The sequence below is a fragment of the Tachysurus vachellii genome, chromosome 24 (assembly GCF_030014155.1).
Source record: "Tachysurus vachellii isolate PV-2020 chromosome 24, HZAU_Pvac_v1, whole genome shotgun sequence".
In the NCBI taxonomy this organism is placed as follows: Eukaryota; Metazoa; Chordata; class Actinopteri; order Siluriformes; family Bagridae; genus Tachysurus; species Tachysurus vachellii.
Genome location: NC_083483.1, coordinates 14,821,315 through 14,842,422, shown reverse-complemented (window position 1 = coordinate 14,842,422; position 21,108 = coordinate 14,821,315). Strand labels below are relative to the sequence as shown.

The 21,108-nt window shown below is 41.7% G+C and overlaps 1 protein-coding gene across 2 annotated transcripts; it reads left to right on the top strand.

The window, feature by feature from the left end:
- The first annotated feature begins 1,025 nt into the window (after nt 1-1,025).
- LOC132839276 (Na(+)/H(+) exchange regulatory cofactor NHE-RF2) lies at nt 1,026-13,477 on the top strand. 2 transcript variants are annotated; one of them, XM_060860167.1, is made up of 7 exons: nt 1,026-1,270; nt 1,573-1,964; nt 2,620-3,207; nt 9,220-9,411; nt 10,899-11,052; nt 11,280-11,527; nt 12,092-13,477. In XM_060860167.1, exons 2-7 carry the CDS (start codon nt 1,713-1,715, stop codon nt 12,299-12,301), a joined length of 1,644 nt encoding a protein of 547 aa, XP_060716150.1. In that variant the 5' UTR covers nt 1,026-1,270; nt 1,573-1,712; the 3' UTR covers nt 12,302-13,477. The 2 variants fall into 2 exon arrangements, with proteins under 2 accessions (XP_060716150.1, XP_060716151.1); XM_060860168.1 differs by having other exon boundaries at nt 1,550-1,964.
- Nucleotides 13,478-21,108: the final 7,631 nt, after the last annotated feature.

Below are 21,108 nucleotides of genomic sequence, written 5' to 3'. Positions count from 1 at the left end.
CCATTATTACCATGTGACCATGGGTATAAGTGTGTGTGTGTGCGTGCATGCGTGCATGTGTGTGTGCGTGCGTGTGTGCGCGTGGGTGTGTTTCTGCATGGTGTCCATCAAGGGTCTATTCTCACCTCATCTGCGTTCCTAGATACACTCTGGATTAGACACATGAGGTTTCACTAGAGGGCGATAGAGCTACGGTGTGACACACACGTATTTGAAATGCTCTACACAATTTATAACCAAATCCCAAGTGAATCCCTACCCCCTAGGTCACTACATAGGGCATATCCTAAATAACTGGGGATTTCTTTGTTTGGTTGTTTGGTTCCTTGAATGTCCGTTTTGTAATGTTGCGTCATGTCGATGCTACTTATATTAATATGCCTGAAAATAAAAATGTTTGAATGTCAAAATAATTTTATCAGTTAGGTCTAAAGGACAAAAATATTAGAAAGTATAATTTCTGAAAAACATTCTCAAAACCAAATAAACAAAAAAAAAACTATAGAGTCTGGCATTAAAAACATTTATTTATTTATTTGTTTGTTTGTTTATTGTCAATTTACATGATTTATATTTACATTTATGGTCTCTTGGGATACTTTTAAAAAATCCTGAAATTAAAATAAAACAACAAAAACCAGAGTTTCTCCAGAACCTGTTTATCTTTATGGTGAAAACTTTTCTTTATTGCTTTCCTTATTTTCCCCACAGTTGTTGGTTCCAGACTCGCAGCAGAACAAACACAAAGAGTTCTTTAGGATGTTGTGAGTTATCTAGAGGTTAAAACTCTCACATTTGGGTTATGATCTAAAATAGTTGAGCCGAAATCCTACACTGTATCCAGCAGGGAACATTCCGGAGTCGTTCACTCGGAAAGTGGGAAGAGGAAGAGTTCCAGTTGGATGTGTTGTGAGATCTTATCATGGGAACAGATCGCTGGCCAATCCCCTCCCTCCCTCTCACCCCCCCACCTCTCTCTTTCTCTCTCTCTCGCTCTCTCTCTCACTCTCACTCTGTCTCTCCCTTCTTCAGGGATCACCAAGCTTGGTTTTCCTCCTCTCCCTTCTACTGCGTCTATTTCTCTGTGAACAAGACATGATTAATGTCTAATTCTTGACTTCCTTTCAGTTTAACACTATAGTTTAGGATTAAATATTATAATAACCAGTGACCGCCAGATGATCGGGTCTTTTTTTTTAAAACCGAAATAGTTACAGAGGAAGAAGGAAGAGGAGGAGGAAGAGGTGAAGCACCTGTCTCATGCACATTGGTGGGTTTAAAGGTTTTTTGTTTCCTTTGTTGACCTGCTAATTTTAGGCTGTATATATATCTGGGTCTTGTGAGAGGAGAAAAAAAAAGAAACCACGTCCTGCAAACTGGAGTGACGCAGAAGGAGAGCTGAGTTTATAGTTATTACAGTCTATAATTATTTATTATTATTATTATCAACTTCATCATCTTGAAGTGGACATGTGCACGATGGAATGAAGATTCATCTGATTAAGTGTTCAGTTTTTCACAGTTGACCCTCTGAGCTTTTTTTTCTTAGTTTGCTCTGTGGCTTTTCTCCAGCACCGGAGCAGGACACAGCTGCGCAAGTTCAGGGTTAAAGGACTTTTGGGAGGCTCCGTGGTGACTCTGGTATTTAAAAAAATGGCTGGGTGGATTATCTGAGTGGAGAGGTGACAGAAACGGAGACGTAGGTGGAGGTGATGACGATGATGATGAAGGTCGACGGCGCTCTGCAGAAGGAGATGGACGAGAGGAATCTGCGTCCTCGTCTCTGCTACCTGACCAAAGGCGATCGCGGTTATGGCTTCCACCTGCACGGAGAACGAGGCAGCGGCGCGCAGTTCATCCGCAGGATCGAGGCGGGGTCTCCGGCAGAGCTGGCAGGACTGCGCTCAGGGGACCGCGTGGTGGAGGTGAACGGAGAGAACGTGGAGAACGAGTCACACCATCAGGTAAATACAGACATTCTGTGCTCTGAACTTTACTTCTTCTCTTGTTTCTCTCCTTTCTTCTCTCTGATCCTCGGATCCTTCCAACACCTTTGCTCTGACATATTTCCTCTTTCTGTCTTTGGATGTCTCTTTTCTTCTTCTCTCTACCCCTTCTCTTCTTTATTTCTCTTCCTTTCTCATCTCTTTTCGTCTCTCCTCTGATCTTTTCTCGTTTCTTCTCTTCTTAAGCTTTCTCTTCTCTACTTTTCTCGTCTCTTGTCTTCTTTGTGAACGTTGATATAGAAACCACAGGAGAAAGTGAGTAAAGTTACAGTAGCGTTCATCGTACAGCCGGTGTGTTTGAGGCGAGAGAAACCGGTCTGGTGGCTTTTTTCTGTCCCCTGGCTGTTTATAAACTGGGAAGCACAGGTAAACAATTAAGCTCAGTGTTGAGGCTTCAACATGTGAAGATGTTTTTAGAGAGATGGTGTGTCATGTGAAGAAACTCCCTGAACCCAACAATGTCCTCAAGTTTTTGATCTCATCTTGTTCCTTTTCCCTGATCTCTGTGATTCTCTTCTCATTACTGTTTTTTTACCTGCACTCTTTCTTCCATTTCTTTTTTATTTCTTTTCTGTTCTCACATGAATGTCTCTTCTCTCTCTCTCTCCATCAGGTGGTTCAGAAGATCATGGAGATGGAGAACAGGACAAGGCTCTTGGTGGTGGATCGAGAGACGGACGAGTTTCTGCTTCTCCACTCCCTGCCCTGTACTGAGGACCTGGCGGTGGAGATGAGCTGCCTCATCTCACCCCGTGCCTCTTCGTCTTCCCTCGCTTCCTCCACCCTGAGCTTCACCTCGTCCTTGCGCGACTCTCTCACTCCATCACCATCAGACTCCATAGTTTTATCACCGCGAGACTTCGTGTCTCACTCTCTCTCGGGCACCATTAGTTCATTAATGCTGCCCCAATCCACCTCTTCATCACCACCTGACTCCATCAATCCGTTACCCAAAGACTCCATCATTCCATCACCGCAAAACTCCACTCCATCGCCAGGAGACTCCATTAATCAATCCCCCTACGACGCTATTACTCAATCTCCATCTAACTCCATCACTCAATCACCAACTAACCTCATAATCCAATCCCCCTTTGACTCCATCACACATTCACCATCTGACTTAATTACTACTCCTTTCATCAGAGAAAAATCAGATGACACCCATGGAATGGAAGACACCGGCACCACCAACAACCAGGTAAGGAGCACGAGTCAGGGATTGGTTAGTAAATCCTAGACAGGAACCTAAGCAGATCTCTACTCCACACTCTAGACACTAGAGCTATGACCACTGTGGCATCCCTACACATGTTTAATAAAGTGTTAAAATTAAAATAAAACATTGCCTTATGGGGGGGCACGGTGGCTTAGTGGTTAGCACGTTGGCCTCACACCTCCAGGGTTGGGGGTTCGATTCCCGCCTCCGCCTTGTGTGTGTGGAGTTTGCATGTTCTCCCCGTGCCTCGGGGGTTTCCTCTGGGTACTCCGGTTTCCTCCCCTGGTCCAAAGACATGCATGGTAGGTTGATTGGCATCTCTGGAAAATTGTCCCTAGTGTGTGATTGCGTGAGTGAATGAGAGTGTGTTTGCCCTGTGATGGGTTGGCACTCCGTCCAGGGTGTATCCTGCCTTGATGCCCGATGACGCCTGAGATAGGCACAGGCTCCCCGTGACCCGAGATAGTTCGGATAAGCGGTAGAAGATGAATGAATGAATGAATGAATGAATGAATCGCCTTATGGGTGTTTAAGTACTGTAGCCTGTGTGATGTGCAGCAAATCAACAACTCTATAACAAGCAAGTTCTGACTCCTAGTCAGTTTCGACCATGGGTTCGCAAGTGGTGCAACAGAAAAAAACGTCAAGAGATCGGGGTTCAAATTCCAATCCCGACAATGACCAATGACCAGGAGCCAAGAGAGCAGAAGTGGCTGTGGTGGGCGGGGAATACTTTCTCAGCCTTATTTCTTACAGTGAAACTAGCCAATGGCGGTGATCCGTTAGCTCATGTATGTGGAAGAGGGCAGACAGCACGGTACATGTCCTTATTTGGTTCGGTCTCAGTATTCATGGTAAGGCCACACCAGCTTCAGTATATCAAGCAAAACCTGCAGACAGAAATGTCGACGCAAGCGATAGCGGCTTGTCCAGTTGATGCTAAGTGACTTTAGTCTAGCATCTTCTCTCAGTCCAATCACTGTGCATAATATTGTCTTGGGTTTGTATTTTTCCTTTCGTCTACACGGCAAATGGGATTAATTAGGCTAATAAGATGAGGCTGGTTGGTGAATTAATTTGCTAAATTAAACATGATTTAATTTAACAGGCAGAAAAAGAAAAGAAACTAAAACAAAGACATATAAATAGACTTGTCTTCTTGTTTATAGGTCACCGGTAAGCTGTTTTGTTTTTCTCGGAAGAGCTGGGTAATGTTCGTGTGAAATGGAATTACATTTTGTCTGTACAATTGTACAAACACACACACACACACACACACACAACAAAACAAAAGGTCCAACATTGTAGAGATTACTGTTCAAGCTCTGAGAATAGTTTTTAGACGTGATAAGAATCTTTTATAGCTACTTCAACACAACAGTACATCTCTTTAGGTCACGTGTAGTTGCGTGTCTGTATTTATTGTGGATCGGCTAAAAGGTTGAGCATCTGCTGTGATTTCATTTTTTGGTAGAACCCTTTAGTACCTTAGTGATTTACCTCAGATAGACTTACCAACTTAGTGATGCGATTCAACCCGCGGTTCCTCCAGCGTTGTAACTGTGAAACTTTTGGGATGAAAATCTTCGAATAACTAAACTAATATTTTATCCGTCCGTTAACTGGAGTCCAGATGGTTGAAAAATTTAGTTTGTCTCAAACTTTTTCGAAGGAGGTTCCGTGCAGGATTGAGAACTAACTAACTAACTACACTAACTTTAATCTCAGCGTAATGGCACTTCTTGGTGTTTCGGAGCAATACTGGCATAGTTTTCCCAGCATGCTTTGCAGTTGAATTGTACAGTTAAGTGGGTAAATGTTTGTGTTGAGAAATGGAACTCTTGGATGTAATTAAGTTAACAGTTAAGTGTTCTTTCTGATGACTCTTCCTTACAGATCATGCTTGTGCAAGCTATCTTTGCCTTGTCTCGTGTTCGCTTTTGTTCACTTCAAAAAAGCAACAAAATGTGCGATCAAAATAAAATTTCTGCTCCATTGTGAGACAATTTGCAGTAGTTGCAGGATCCTGTTCGCAGGACGCTGGTCGTTTGAATTCAGGAAGCTCCAGCATCGTGGGGGCGAAATCGCTTTGCGTCAGCACAGTCTAAATCTGTTAGCATGACGCGGGAAAGAAAATAAAATTGATTTGGTCACAATAGCAATTAAAAGGACCCCCATTACTGAGATCCTAACTCTCTGAAAGTGTTTAATTGTTTTTCAGTTCTATTACAAAACACTCTGGTGAACTGAAGTGTATAACAGGAAGTCCAGGAAGCAGATCTCGACCCACCCTGGAGAGAGTCCACTTCCCAGAATCCTAAATTTAGTCTCTACAGTTCAGAGAACGTGAGCTGCGGCATGTGGAGCGCAAGAAAACAAAGCAAATTGTCGTTGATAAATTAGCAATGAATTAAATAAAAAACTGACACACACAGAGGCCACGCCTCCTTCACTGAGACTGACACACACAAAGGCCACAAAAACGTTGACACTAAATCTAGACCTGGGATTAGATTCAATAAAAAATGTAGTAAATTACAGAAAAATAATTAAACGACAAAAGATTTAAATATAAAAAGTTTATAGTGTTTGTAATGTCATTTTATTTTAATTAATGTTTTTTATTCACTTTTTATCTAGTTTATGTTGCTTATGTTTCTAAGCTAAATTTTTTAAAAGAGGGGCAATTTTATGACATCATGATCAAATTTAGAGCTATTTGTTATCATCAATAGTTTATTAAAATTCAAACTATTTAAAACAGTCAAACAGACTCAACGTATGTGTGAGTTAAACTCATAATCTCCTGGTCATCACGTCACAGCTAAGGAGGCGTGGCCTCTGTGTGTGTCAGTCTTAGTGAAGGAGGCGTGGCCTCTGTGAGTGTCAGTCTCAGTGAAGGAGGCGTGGCCTCTGTGAGTGTCAGTCTCAGTGAAGGAGGCGTGGCCTCTGTGTGTGTCAGTCTTAGTGAAGGAGGCGTGGCCTCTGTGAGTGTCAGTCTCAGTGAAGGAGGCGTGGCCTCTGTGTGTGTCAGTCTCAGTGAAGGAGGCGTGGCCTCTGTGTGTCAGTCTTAGTGAAGGAGGTGTGGCCTATGTGAGTGTCAGTCTCAGTGAAGGAGGTGTGGCCTCTGTGTGTCAGTCTTAGTGAAGGAGGTGTGGCATCTGTGTGTCAGTCTTAGTGAAGGAGGTGTGGCATCTGTGTGTCAGTATCAGTGAAAAGGCGTGGCCTCTGTGTCAGTATCAGTGAAGGAGGTGTGGCCTCTGTGTGTCAGTCTCAGTGAAGGAGGCATGGCCTCTGTGTGTCAGTATCAGTGAAAAGGCGTGGCCTCTGTGTCAGTATCAGTGAAGGAGGTGTGGTCTCTGTGTGTGTCAGTCTCAGTGAAGGAGGCGTGGCCTCTGTGTGTGTGTCAGTCTTAGTGAATGAGGTGTGGTCTATGTGAGTGTCAGTCTCAGTGAAGGAGGTGTGGCCTCTGTGTGTGTCAGTCTCAGTGAAGGAGGCGTGGCCTCTGTGTGTGTGTCAGTCTTAGTGAATGAGGTGTGGTCTATGTGAGTGTCAGTCTCAGTGAAGGAGGTGTGGCCTCTGTGTGTGTCAGTCTCAGTGAAGGAGGCATGGCCTCTGTGTGTCAGTCTTAGTGAAGGAGGTGTGGCATCTGTGTGTCAGTCTCAGTGAAGGAGGCGTGGCCTCTGTGTGTCAGTATCAGTGAAAAAGGCGTGGCCTCTGTGTCAGTATCAGTGAAGGAGGTGTGGTCTCTGTGTGTGTCAGTCCCAGTGAAGGAGGCGTGGCCTCTGTGTGTGTCAGTCTCAGTGAAGTAGGTGTGGTCTCTGTGTGTGTCAGTCCCAGTGAAGGAGGCGTGGCCTATGTGTGTCAGTCTTAGTGAAGTAGGTGTGGCCTCTGTGTGTGAGTCTCAGTGAAGGAGGCATGGCCTTTGTGTGTCAGTCTTAGTGAAGTAGGTGTGGCCTCTGTGTGTGAGTCTCAGTGAAGGAGGCGTGGCCTTTGTGTGTCAGTCTGCTGGATTGTTTTAAACCCAAACAGCAGCCAAAGTGCTCATCTCAAGCCTACAACAAACACTGGCAGCCAAAAATATAAATAAATGTAAATGAAAACTAAAGAATTTTCCTGATTCTCTCCCACTTCATCTTCATCTCTGCACTCTCTGTCTTTTTGTCTGTCTCTCACCCAGTATCACTCAACCTGGGCTAAACATCTCCCTTTCCCTCCTCCCATCATCCACCTCTCCGTCAGTATCAGTTCTTCTCTCAGAACTCAGTGTTCAGGTAAACATCTGTTTCAGGACTTTAACAGTTTTTGTTGTAAATGTTGCAGAAACCATAGAAACACATGCAAGATTTAGAAATTCTTTTCTTTGATCCATGAAAGAGACCCATATTATGATGTTATTTTAGAATCGTAAAGATGACTAATGGAACAGTTCAGTGAAAATGTGAACTAAAATGTCCAGGCTTTTTATGGCAGAGCTTCAGTTCAGTTTGATTATCTTGATGTGAACACATTTTAATATAAACTACAAACACTTTATATTTAACTTTTACAGTATTGTTTTATGACTGAATGATTTGTTAATTTGTGAATTGTTACTAACTAGAACAGTGTCTAACTGGTGTGAAAGCTCGTGCCTCGGGGCTACGGATAGTCATTTAACTGCTCTGTGCTTCTTAAGTGTGTGTGTTGTGTGTGTGTTTGCTGGTGTTTGGTTTCTTGCGGCTTTTTCCCAGAAGTTTCAGTGTTTTGTGTGTGAGTGTGTGTGTGTGTGTGTGTGTGTGTGTGTGTGTGTGTGTGTGTGTGTGTGTGTGTGTGTGTGTGTGTGTGTGTGTGTGTGTGTGTGAATTTGGGACGTTTGCAGCTTTTAATCCTTTAAAGATTAGATTACTCTCTTTTTATACCTCATGACTCCGTACACACACCCAAGACACCGTCCTCGTGTTCCTTTCTTTGTTTGCGTGTGTGTGTCCCATGGGATTAAAACTGTTCCCACCCCTGTATTGTTTGAGGACAGGATGTGACATCATGTCTTAGAGAATGTTCTGTATAGGGTGTGTTTAATTTCTTTCTTTAGGGAAAGAATATAAGAATTCACACACACACACACACACAAACACACACACACACACACACACACACACACACACACACACACACACACACACACACACACACTTTGTGATCCATTCAGGGGCTCTAATGTTATGAGGCGACAGGGAAACATACAGTCTGTATACAGTTCAGAAATTCACAAATCAACGTACATCACTGAATTTAAATAACACACACAGAGGTTACGCCTCCTTCACTGACACACAGAGGCCACGCCTCCTTCACTGAGACTGACACACACAAAGGCCACACCTCCTTTACTGAGACTGACACACAGAGGCCACGCCTCCTTCACTGAGACTGACACACAGAGGCCACGCCTCCTTCACTGAGACTGACACACACAAAGGCCACACCTCCTTTACTGAGACTGACACACAGAGGCCACGCCTCCTTCACTGAGACTGACACACACAAAGGCCACACCTCCTTTACTGAGACTGACACACAGAGGCCACGCCTCCTTCACTGAGACTGACACACACAAAAGCCACAAATGCTTTACTGAGACTGACACACACAGAGGCCACGCCTCCTTCACTGAGACTGACACACAGAGGCCACGCCTCCTTTACTGAGACTGACATACACAGAGGCCACACCTCCTTCACTGAGACTGACACACAGAGGCCACGCCTCCTTCACTGAGACTGACACACACAGAGGCCACGCCTCCTTTACTGAGACTGACACACACAGAGGCCACACCTCCTTCACTGAGACTGACACACACAGAGGCCACGCCTCCTTCACTGCACATTAGTCATGTCATGCATAGTGAAATAAATACTTATTGGTTACCTTTCTTTGTGTGTGTGTGTGTGTGTGTGTGTGTGTGTGTGTGTGTGTGTGTGTGTGTGTGTGTGTTTGTGTGTGTTATAGAAGAGGTCAGGAAAAGAGGACATGGTGATGCGTGACCTGAGGCCGCGGCTGTGTTACATCGTTAAGGACGAGCAGGGTTTTGGCTTTAACCTGCACTGTGATAAGCGCCGTGTGGGTCAGTTCATCCGCTCAGTCGACCCGGATTCACCTGCACAGAGAGCCGGACTACATCCTGGAGACAGACTCGTCCAGGTGACCAGCACGAAACTAATTAACCCAGAATAAATTAAAGGGGAAGGCTGGAGTTTGGGTTTAGACGAAGATAAAAAACAGAGGGGAAACTTAATCACTCACAGTATCTGTACATGATATGGGCGTGGCCTAAACTGGAGATGACCTGGATCACTTTTGCTCCCCAAAAAAGACACGTCATTTCATATTTGTAGTCTCTAGATAGTCTCAGGGTTTCCTAATTGTTTCTCCATAGTTAGGTTAGGACTGTTACAGTCGTAATAAATTCAGAGGATCTTACGAAGCTGTTATATATTAACAGATTTTTTTTTTCTAAATAAATCCAAACCAACGGGGGTCACGGTGGCTTAGTGGTTAGCACGTTCGCCTCACACCTCCAGGTTTGGGGGTTTGATTCCCGCCTCCACCTTGTGTGTGTGGAGTTTGCATGTTCTCCCAGTGCCTCGGGGGTTTCCTCCGGGTACTCCGGTTTCCTCCCCCGGTCCAAAGACATGCATGGTAGGTTGATTGGCATCTCTGGAAAATTGTCCGTAGTGTGTGATTGCGTGAGTGAATGAGAGTGTGTGTGTGCCCTGCGATGGGTTGGCACTCCGTCCAGGGTGTATCCTGCCTTGATACCCGATGACGCCTGAGATAGGCACAGGCTCCCCGTGACCCGAGGTAGTTCGGATAAGCGGTAGAAAATGAATGAATGAATGAATTAAAAAAAAAAAAGTACAGCTCTAACTTTGGTCTGATTTAGTCGTGTCCAGATAAACGGCTGTGTCGTTTAGTTACCAGATTAGTGGAATATTCAGTCTTCCCTTTAGATAACGAGCACCACAGTGTTCTGACATGATCTGTCTCACCATTAGATAAACGAATAGAACGTACTAGAACGTACATGAAGAGGCAGATAAGCGCTAGACGATATCGTGTCATGAGAAGACTTTTTTCCTTCATGCAGTGAGCGAAGCCTATCTGAACGCTCTGTTGCGTTATATCAACATGTTATTGATTATTTTGCATAAGCTTTCACAGGAAAGGACATTATGGAAATCTAGTGTAAAGATCCTGTCTGTGGGTTTTTCTCCTCTGCTCTAATCATCTGACTGAAGATCTATTCTTGTGTGAAGGACAACAGAAAGAATAAGCAAGAGTAGATGGTGTGCTGTTTAATAAATAAATAAATAAATAAATAAATAAATAAATCCATAATCTGTTCATCTTTCTGATGGCTGACTGTGACTTGGAAATAAGCTTGGCTTGTTTGAGGTGATCCTGAGTTTGAGGTCCAGATCTTCAGTACCGATGTCACTTTGAGAAACCAGTACCTTCTGATCAGGATTAGCACGTGTCCTGATTTCAGGCTGGTCTCAAACTCTTATCTGCCCGGCTTCTCCTGTGTGATGATCATGATGATAAAGGGAAAAGGAAGTGAGGATGGTAGGGATTTCTGTGCCACCTGGTGGTTAGAATGAGTTTGACACCTGTGTGCGTGTGTTCAGGTGAACGGCAAAAGTATCGAGGGTCTGAGGCACTCAGAGGTGGTGAAGATAATCCGAGGAGGAGGAAGACAGACCAGACTGCTGGTGGTGGATCAGGAAACGGACGAGCTGTTTGACAAACTCGGCATCACACCGACCACGGCACACCTCAATGGTACGGTTTCCAATAACCCACGCTGCAGACAATAACTGTCCACCTTCTCCTCGGTTTAATTAACCTTTGATTGGTTTCATTTTAATTTTTTACTTTGTGGTGATCATATGAAACTCTATTTCAAACGTTCAAACTTCGAACGTATCAGTTATGTGCGAAACTTTAACAAAGCCTTGATTGGTTCAGACTCTGAACACCTTGTTTTGTTTTGTTTTTCTCCTTCACAGAGGACTGTGTGGATGGTCCACTCGTACAGAGTCCCACCTCAACCTGTCCAGTCAAAGACAGCTCAGAGTCTCCATCAGTAATCCGCAGTGACTCGTTGGGCCAACCGCCAATCAAAACCCTCGCTGAGACAGATCCACCAATCAGAAACGAGTCTCTGAAGCAGCAGAATCATGGACGCTGCGTCTCCTCCAGGTCTGTCGCTTCAGACACGAGCATGGAGTTGAGCAGCTCTGACACCAGCAACATGGTAAACTACAGTGCAAGTCAAAATACATTCTAGAAAACTAAACAGTGCTTTAAAATGTACATTAAAATGTAATGTTCTTGTTTTTAATAGAATTATTTCTATTCTACAACAAAGAAAATGTTTTAATCTGTTTTTAACGAGAACGATATCTTAGAGATTTAAAATATCTTGATCTGGTCTTAACCTCGGACATTATTTCAGCCATTAAACCAAAAACTGACTTCAGGATGGCTTCACTAAATTCCAGGGGTTTCGTTACCACGACGTTAAGTGGGCGTGTTTACGGAGGTCTTGGAAAAACACCCTCTTTCAAAAAAAAGACAGCATACTACGTAGGACAAAACAGTCATACTGGTAGATTTATTTTAGTAAACAAATAAACAACCAAAAACTACGGTTAGGGTTAGGGTTAGGGTTAGATTATCAAATAGGCCACGCCTACTCGATGAAGCAATATCTGTTACGCTGTTCTGAAATCCCTGGAAATAAGTGCCTGCCACTTCAGGATATTGGAACAGGAAGTGCAAAAATACTGACTAATTACTGAGTTCTTTTTCTTTTCAGATAACAGATATGGTGCAGGGCGAGTGTAACAGTGCCCCTGCTGTGCAGGAGGTAAAGTTGGTCAAGGATTTGGACCCGCTGTGGGCAAGCGGCCTGCGTCTGAGCCCCACGGCGGCTGAGGCCAGGCAGAAGGTCATTTCGAAGAAGGGCAACAAGAGAGCGCCCCCTATGGCCTGGAACAAGAAATACGAGATCTTCTGCAACTTCTGAGCTGTTCAGCAAAAAAAAACAAAAACAAAAAAACAGAAGCCAGGATGAAACATTTGACCCTGGAACACGAATGAAGGAAACCAGAACATTCCTGATTCAGCTTCCTGGCTTCTATGCGTCTAAAAATAGCAACATCTCAGGAAAAAACAGGGATGACCATACCATGCCACTGTGGTTACACCACTCAGGAACGGTAAAGAGAGACAGATGAATTGATAGAGTGAAGGTGAAGAAGTGAAAGTTAAAGGCTGAGGTTGGAAAGTGAAGTTGAAAGGAAAGGAGTGGGAGGGAGAGAGAGAGAGACACGGGAGAGAGAGAGAGAGCGAGAGAGAGAGAGAGAGAGAGAGAGAGAAGATGGCTTAATCTGTACGTATATCTGAATCTAGCAAACAACCAGGGTTAAAAAAATTGTTAGCATTGGAGAAACTGCTTTCAAAATGGCTGCCTATTTATTTAAAAACGGCTGCCTAATGAAACAAAGTGGCTGCCTAATGAAACAAAATGGCTGCCTAATGACAAATTTTTTAATGAACGTGAGAAAACTAACCACAGCCTCATGTTTTCTGACTGAACCATTATGGTCATTATTCCTCCTATTTTACCACGTAATCGAAAATATACGAAGTATTTAGGAACGACTAATACGTTAACGTTTCTTTATTTAGATTTTAGATACTAATTCGTTTTGCTAAATACCGTGATTCACACTCGAGTTTGCGTCGGACGTTTTAAACAGTGAAACTGAATTCATTTATAAAAACCTGGTTATTATTGTGCGATTTTAAGGAACATTTCAGAGTGAACCGGCGAAACAACAGCGCGCTAACGAGCTACACAGTAATATATATCACAATATTACAAAAAATTAGCATGATAAATATTCTGACACTAAAATAATCTAGTACTAACAGGTTTATGAGAAAACTTTTATGAGGTTTATCTGTGAAGTGATGAGGCTCAGAAATAGTTCAGAAATTCAAACACTTTCTGAAACATTACCTTTTGTCATGTGCAGTACGCTTTTATTTTTAAACAACTTCACAAAAAAATAATATGTCATGTTTTACATACAACTTTTTATATTTTTTCAAATAAATGTATATTCAAATGTTTCTATATATTTATGTATGTTATACAGTATTTGTTACAACTCAATAGAAAAGATTTTGATTTTGACTCACTTTCTTGGGGGAATTTCTTTATATCCAGTCATTCATTCATTCATTCATTCATTTTCTACCGCTTATCCGAACTACCTCGGGTCACGGGGAGCCTGTGCCTATCTCAGGCGTCATCGGGCATCAAGGCAGGATACACCCTGGACGGAGTGCCAACCCATCGCAGGGCACACACACACACTCATTCACTCACGCAATCACACACTAGGGACAATTTTCCAGAGATGCCAATCAACCTACCATGCATGTCTTTGGACCGGGGGAGGAAACCGGAGTACCCGGAGGAAACCCCCGAGGCACGGGGAGAACATGCAAACTCCACACACACAAGGTGGAGGCGGGAATCGAACCCCGACCCTGGAGGTGTGAGGCGAACGTGCTAACCACTAAGCCACCGTGCCCCCCTATATCCAGTCATTTTATTATTATTATTATTATTATTATTATTATTATTATTATTATTATTATTATTATTATTGTTGTTGTTGTTGTTGTTGTTTATTTTAGCTTTAATCTGCAAATTGTGTTCCTAAAACAGTTCTATATTGAAGAATAACAATATTTTTTTTCGACATGAGTTGAACATTTTATAATTATCTGCATGTTAGCTTCTACATTTCTTTGTCTGGTTAAAATATAACCTAATTAGGCAGAATTCATTACAATTACAGTCACAGAAAGTAACACAGGCTTGTTTGAGTTGGTCAGTGAGCTAGCCGCTAATCTCTGTGTCGCTTTCACTAAATCTTATCTTTACCCACAACAGATTTTTTTAAAATCTTTTTTGTGAAACAGATTAGACTCATCTTTATTATAGACTTTATTGTCTTTTTTGTTTACGTTTGTTTTCAGTAATTCCTGTTTTTTTAAACTGCATACTGCCCAATTTCATGCTGTTATTAGCGAGATTGCTATAATCTCTTGGAGTTAAAGGTGAGGTCTCCGTTGTTTGAAAGCCAATGTTGACATTTGAAATCACCAAAACAAACACGCCCCAAACCAAATGGCCCCCACCCCGTTGTGATAGCTCTGCCCCACACATACACCAGACAAGTATAACCCAAGTATAACCCAGACAGGTATTATGGCGGAACCTGCTGGGGCAGATGACCGAGGGGATATTTTTATCAATAAATGAACACAATGAGTAACACTATGGTAATACAAATGTATTTTTGTAGTACTGTGTGTTGTACCGTGAAAGGTTTAGCTCCGTTTCACGCGGAAGACGTTCAGTTCTGTCCAGCGCTGGAAAGCTGATCCTATATTAACACGTCCTACTTCTTACCTTATCGAAAGCCTTTCTTTGCTTTCTTTCTTTGTTTTTATCCTCCATGTCAATGTTAAAACCGCTTTCTGCTAATGTCACACATGCGCACTGAACACTCTCTCCGCCCATATTGACAAGACACGCCCCTTTCTGCTCATTGGCTACAGGTTAGTTTTGTTTTTGTTTTGTTTGGCGGCCCAACGCAGTTTTCTGAAGCATTTCTCAAACAACAGAGAAACCACCTTTAATCTTCACGCTGAAACACAGTGAATATGTTTCTATTAAATGTGATGTGTGTGGTGATTCTGGTGCTAACATCTTGGTGGCTGCTGTAATTTTGTTATTCGTGTGAGAAGTTAGCGGTCATGTGTCACTGTGGCGTCTTGCTCAGTACCATGGATTTCCTTAAACTTCCATTTCCACAATCTCAAAATGTTAGCTTCTAAAAATAAAAGAACACAAGCTTCTTTTCTCACTCACCATTTTCCAGCGAAATTCACAAAAGTGCTTCTTGACCCCTGAGGGAATAAACCAAAACAATGTACACACACAATGTTTTCAAACCCCAGTAATTTTGAGTAAATAAATATATAACTAAAATGGGATCAAATGTAAATGCTGATCAAAAACAAAAGTATGTTTATAAGTAACTAGTTGTAGTGCAGGTGATGGATTTTTACGTATATTATAGAAGCAAGGGCTAAAAAATCTCACAGAACCATGACCATGATCAGGATGCTAAACAAGGTGAAAGTAGACCAGCAAAAAAATGTGATCATATTTACATTTACATTTCACATTTACATTTCACATTTACATTTCACATTTACATTTCACATTTACTTTTCACATTTACATTCACATTTACTTTTCACATTTCACATTTACATTTCACATTTACTTTTCACATTTACATTCACATTTACATTTACAGTGTTGTATAAAGTACTAGAAAGCAATACTTGAGTAAAAGTACAAGTATCGTACTAGAAAAAGACTTTTGTAGAAGTGAAAGTTACCTTTTAGAATATCACTCAAGTAAAAGTCTTAAAGTATCTGATATTTACTGTACTTAAGTATCAAAAGTCATTTTCTGATATTTAATGTACTTAAGTATTTGAAGTAAAAGTAAAAAGTAAAATTTCAGTGAATTTCGGTCGGCATAAGAGGCACTTCATCAGGTAGGAAGAATCTTTCATTCCAATGTACAGAAACATTTCTTGCAAATGGGGTGGCCAGGGGGGTGTCCAAGGCAACTTTAGGGGGTCCACAGACTTATGACACAAATTACCCTAACAAGGAACATGGATGAATCCCATAATTGCTCATTAGAGGTATAATATAGCTCTCATAATCTATTTTATAATTTATAATATGTTATAATTTTATCTTGTGTATGTCACACATAAATCAACACCTATTTACATTTTTATGTAAAGCCTAAACTGATGAAACCATCTATAACAAGCTAAACTTAAATTCTGAACTGGACACGTGACTAACTGACTGACCGCCTGGTGGGTTCTCAAACCTGTTGGTGGTCCTTGTGACGTCTGACTACTAGCATCAGGCAGGAAGCTGCTCTGGGGTACTGTGGTGATGCAGGGGCTGGGGGCTGGGGTCTGTTTGCACCTGATCTGTATGTGTTTGCTTCTTTAAAAAGAAGTCTGATATCTCTACCTTTCTTTTCATTTTTTTTATTGACTCTATGTAAAAATATGACACATGATATAATACATTTAAGCATCAAATACAGATTTTTTAAAATTCAAAATCAACTTTAACTACAAATCCCACTATAATAATAAAATCAACTGTCAGCATAAATGACTACTTTAATCACCTTTATGATAGCTAACAGGCTGTCTGCAGTAATCTTTTGAGTAACATTACCAGATACATAGTTTAATAACAACATTAAACACTGACAGCTGTAAAACTAGTTACCTCATATTAGCTAAACAGTTAAAGACTTACACACAGACACACTGCACTGTATACGTGTATAACTAACACAAATGTCTACGTCATGTATATTATGGCTAAACTAGGGAATGAACCGATCTCTCTTGTCTGATTAATCTGTTAATAGCGTCTAACGTCAATTTATATAGCGACGTAACTTTCGAAATATTTTTCTGGAAAACTAAATACTGATGTTTAATCTGAAAACTTACCGAAATTTGATGTTTTAGTATTAGTCTGTTTTAGTATTCTTCTCTACCTCTCAACTATTTCATGTCATTGATTGATGGATTTGAAATGTTGAGCGGTGAAATGAGATGTCAATCATCACCAAACTTCCAATGCTATCAAATAAAAATTCGGGGTGGCACCTGATTTGGTATTGTGTGGTAATGTGGTATGTGGTAATGTGGCCAATCAGATGTCAGGGGTGTTCAGTGCCACCCCGGACACCCCTCTGGCTCCGCCACTGCTCCTTTGACAACATTACGCTGAAATAGAGCGTGCGGAGCGTAATGCAATCTAGGAGCAGTGATTCACCAAACCTCCCTTATTGCAGTCACACACATTTCTTTTGATTTTATTTTGTAGTAACGAGTAACAAAGACGCTTAGTGGAAATATAACGGAGTAAAAGTGTACATTTTATCTAGGAAATGTAGTGGAGTAAAAGTGAAAGTTGACATAAATTTAAATAGCGAAGTAAAGTACAGATACGTGAAATTTCTACTTAAGTACGGTAACGAAGTATTTGTACTCCGTTACATTACAACACTGTACATTTACATTTACATTTACACCATTTGGCAGACGCCCTTATATCCAGAGCGACGTATAAAAGTGCTTTAGTCTCTATTATATTATTTATTGTGATCTGCTCTGTTTTGTTCTGGACGGTTATTAAAAGGGGAACTTTATGAAATATCCGAGTCACGTGATGGGTACTTTAATTTACCCCACCACACTCACGCGGTGCAACTCGGCGGTCTCACGATATGCACTTCCGGTTAGAGGCTCCCTAGAGGTTCGGGTACTTCCGGGTTTTGCCACTAGATGGGAGTGAAAAGACGCTCTCTCTCTCTCTCTCTCTCTCTCTCTCAAACACACACACACACACTCTCTCTCTCTCTCTCACACACACACACACACTCTCTCTCTCTATCTCACACACACACACACACTCTCTCTCTCTCTCTCTCACACACACACACTCTCTCTATCTCACACACACACACACACACACTCTCTCTCTGTCTCTCACACACATACACACACACACAAGAATCAGTGGTTATTGTATGTCCATAATTCCACGTTTTTTCCCTGAGATTTTCTGAAGCGACAACAAATCAGTCTGCGGTTGAAAATATATTTGTTCTGCTTATGTTTTGAAATCGTGATTAAACGATTGTATTGTTTTGTAACTGTACAAATTGTATTGTATCTTTTTGACGTTTCTCTCTCGTCATTTTACAGATTTCCGTTAGTTTTGGTTTTGTTTCCTTGTAAGAAATTTTATTATGATGATCAAATATATAATAGTAGTAGTTTTAATAATAGTCAATATTATTAAGAAGGAAAGTAAGGACCGGAAGTTTGTCTTGACTTGACTTCCGGTTTGAAAACCGTTGTGGCGTGGTTTTCTTTTTGAGTAACTTTGTGTGTTTTTTCAACAGAAATAAGTGAGACAACATTGCACCAGATACAGAATGTGGCTGTGCGAAGAAAACAAAACCGAGCCGAGAAAGAAAGAGTGAAGTTCAATAAACTAATTCACTCTCACACACACACGCCCTCAGACTGACTCTCTCTCACACACACACACACACACACGCCCTCAGACTGACTCTCACTCACACACACGCCCTCAGACTGACTCTCTCTCACACACACACACACACACACACATACACACGCCCTCAGACTGACTCTCACTCTCTCACACACACAGACACATACACACGCCCTCAGACTGACTCTCTCTCTCACACACACACACACACAGACACACACGCCCTCAGACGGACTGTCTCTCTCACACACACAGACACACACGCCCTCAGACTGACTCTCACTCACACTCACACACACACACACAGACCCTCAGACTCACACCAGCTATTTATAAGTCTGCTACTTCTCTCTAAACCACAGTTTAAGGAGCAAATTCAGATGGATGGAGAAGTTCCTTCCTCTTGATATTATAGCGGCTATAAATGACCGTTTGCTCACCAGAATCTGTTTTTTTTTGTCCTGGAAACATTTCGGTGTTAGAATCTGACCGAGACAAAACACCGACACTGGAGATTCCTTCCAACATCAACGTAAACTAAACACCTTACAGAAAACGTTATCACGTCAACCATTCAAGCTTTTTCCTTTTTTACTACTAGTATTAATGTACGATGTTATTGTCAGTCATTTTATTAGGCGTAGGTTAAGTGGTCGATATTCAGGTCGTTACTATAACAACAAGAAATCGGATTACTTTATGTTTTTTACATACATTATGTAAAGATTTGTATCTTTTGTATTTATAGCATTGTTAAAAAAAATTTATATGAGGATGAGTGTTACCCAAAAATAAACAAAAAGTTTTCTGTTAAAATAGACAGATTGTTATAACAATATTGTTAAATATTTTTTGCAAGTTCCTTCAGAATATCAAAAATGTATATATTCTATCATGTAAACTAAAATGTTCCAAGCATTTTTTTTCTTTTTTGATAATTATGTCCTACACCTCAAAAACATTGAAAAAGCATCTTTCAAAATATTCTAATATTTCATTTCCATTTCGAGCAAACGACTTTTTATGCGGTATAAATACCACGATTCTCCCAGTCAGGTTCAGTACACACTACCACGATCATGGGGAAGACTGCTGACTTAACATTTGTCCAGAAGACACTCAGTAACTTCCCTCCATGAAGACGATAAGCCACAGAAGATTAGTGCTGAAGGGTCCTGGCTGTTCACAGAGTGCTGTATCAGAGCATATTTATGGAAAGTTGACTGGAAGGGCAAAGTGTGGTAGGAAAAGGTGCACGAGACACGGGGATGACCGAAGCCTTGAGAAGAACGTCAAGCGAAGCTGATTCAGGAATGTGGGGAAGCTTCACAAGGAGTGGATCAAGGCTGGAGTCAGAACATCGACAGTCACAACACACACATGTCCAGGAAACGGGCTACACGTGTCACATTCCTATTGTCAAGCCATGTCAGAAGTGTCTTACCTAGACTTTGGACCACTGAGTAATGATCCAGATCTTCTCCTTAGTCCAGGTAAGACACTTCTGACATCATCAAGCAACTCATGAACCAGAGACAATATCAGAAGTGTCTTACCTGGACTAAGGAGAAGATCTGGATCATTACTCAGTGGTCCAAAGTCCAGGTAAGACACTTCTCCCTTGTCTCTGGTTCATGAGTGGCTTGACAATGTCAGAAGTGTCTTACCTGGACTTTGGAGAAGATCCGGATCGTTACTCAGTGGTCCAAATTCCTCTTTTCAGACGAAAGTAAATTTTGCATTTCATTTGAAAATGAAGGTTCCAGAGTCTGGAGGAGACGAGGCACAGAATCCAAGCTGCTTGAAGTCCAGTGTGAAGAGTCCAGAATCAGCGATGATTTGGGTTGCCATATCCTCAGCCGGTGTCGGTCCTGTTTTAAGATGTCCAAGGTCAACGCAGCCATCTACCAAGGGATTTTAGAGCACTTCATGCTTCCATCTGCTGACAATCTGCTTTATGGAAACGTTGTTTTTTTGATTTTCTAAGTTTTTAAGATGCACCTGTATATATAAATAAATATATAGAGTGAAACATTAACCTCTAAGTGTTTACTGAACCGTTACAGCCAAACGTGCAACACGTCTTGGACGGTTTCCTCTTCCTTCTGACGCTCAGTTAAAGTGTCGCATTGTGTTCGATGCGGATTTTATGACAGAAGCCACTAAAAGATGACATTTACAGTGTGGTAGAAAATCCTTTATTATGTCGCTTTGTAGAAGCCAACATTCTGTTTTCTTATTTCAGCTTAGACAAAAATTTATAAAATTTAATGCGGCCTAGAGCTTTCGAACCACATGAACCAAATTCGGATACGTTGTAGACGCTGGTCTGAAGTTTGTTGCTATGACTTTTATAAGCGATCCGAGTACCGGTACTTCCGGTACCGGGTCTCAAAATGTCCTTTTTTCCCATAGACTCCCATTATAAACTTTGGAGGTTTATAACTCGGCAAGCTTTCGAACTATCTACACCAAACTCGGCCAGCTCCTTTAGGGTGAGACTCTGAACAAGGTTTTGTCGGTTGGTGTACCGACTGGCCTTCCGGTTGTCCCGCAGCCCCGCCCCCAAAATATGCAAAATCAAAAAACTTTTTACAACATGG

What these genes read in the sequence shown, in the direction of transcription:
- LOC132839276 (XM_060860167.1), top strand. Translation starts at nt 1,713, where the DNA reads ATGACGATGATGATGAAGGTCGACGGCGCTCTGCAGAAGGAGATGGAC. An exon ending in AGAACGAGTCACACCATCAG is followed by an intron (nt 1,965 to 2,619) that starts GTAAATACAGAC and finishes TCTCTCCATCAG; the next exon opens with GTGGTTCAGAAGATCATGGA. An exon ending in CCGGCACCACCAACAACCAG is followed by an intron (nt 3,208 to 9,219) that starts GTAAGGAGCACG and finishes TGTGTGTTATAG; the next exon opens with AAGAGGTCAGGAAAAGAGGA.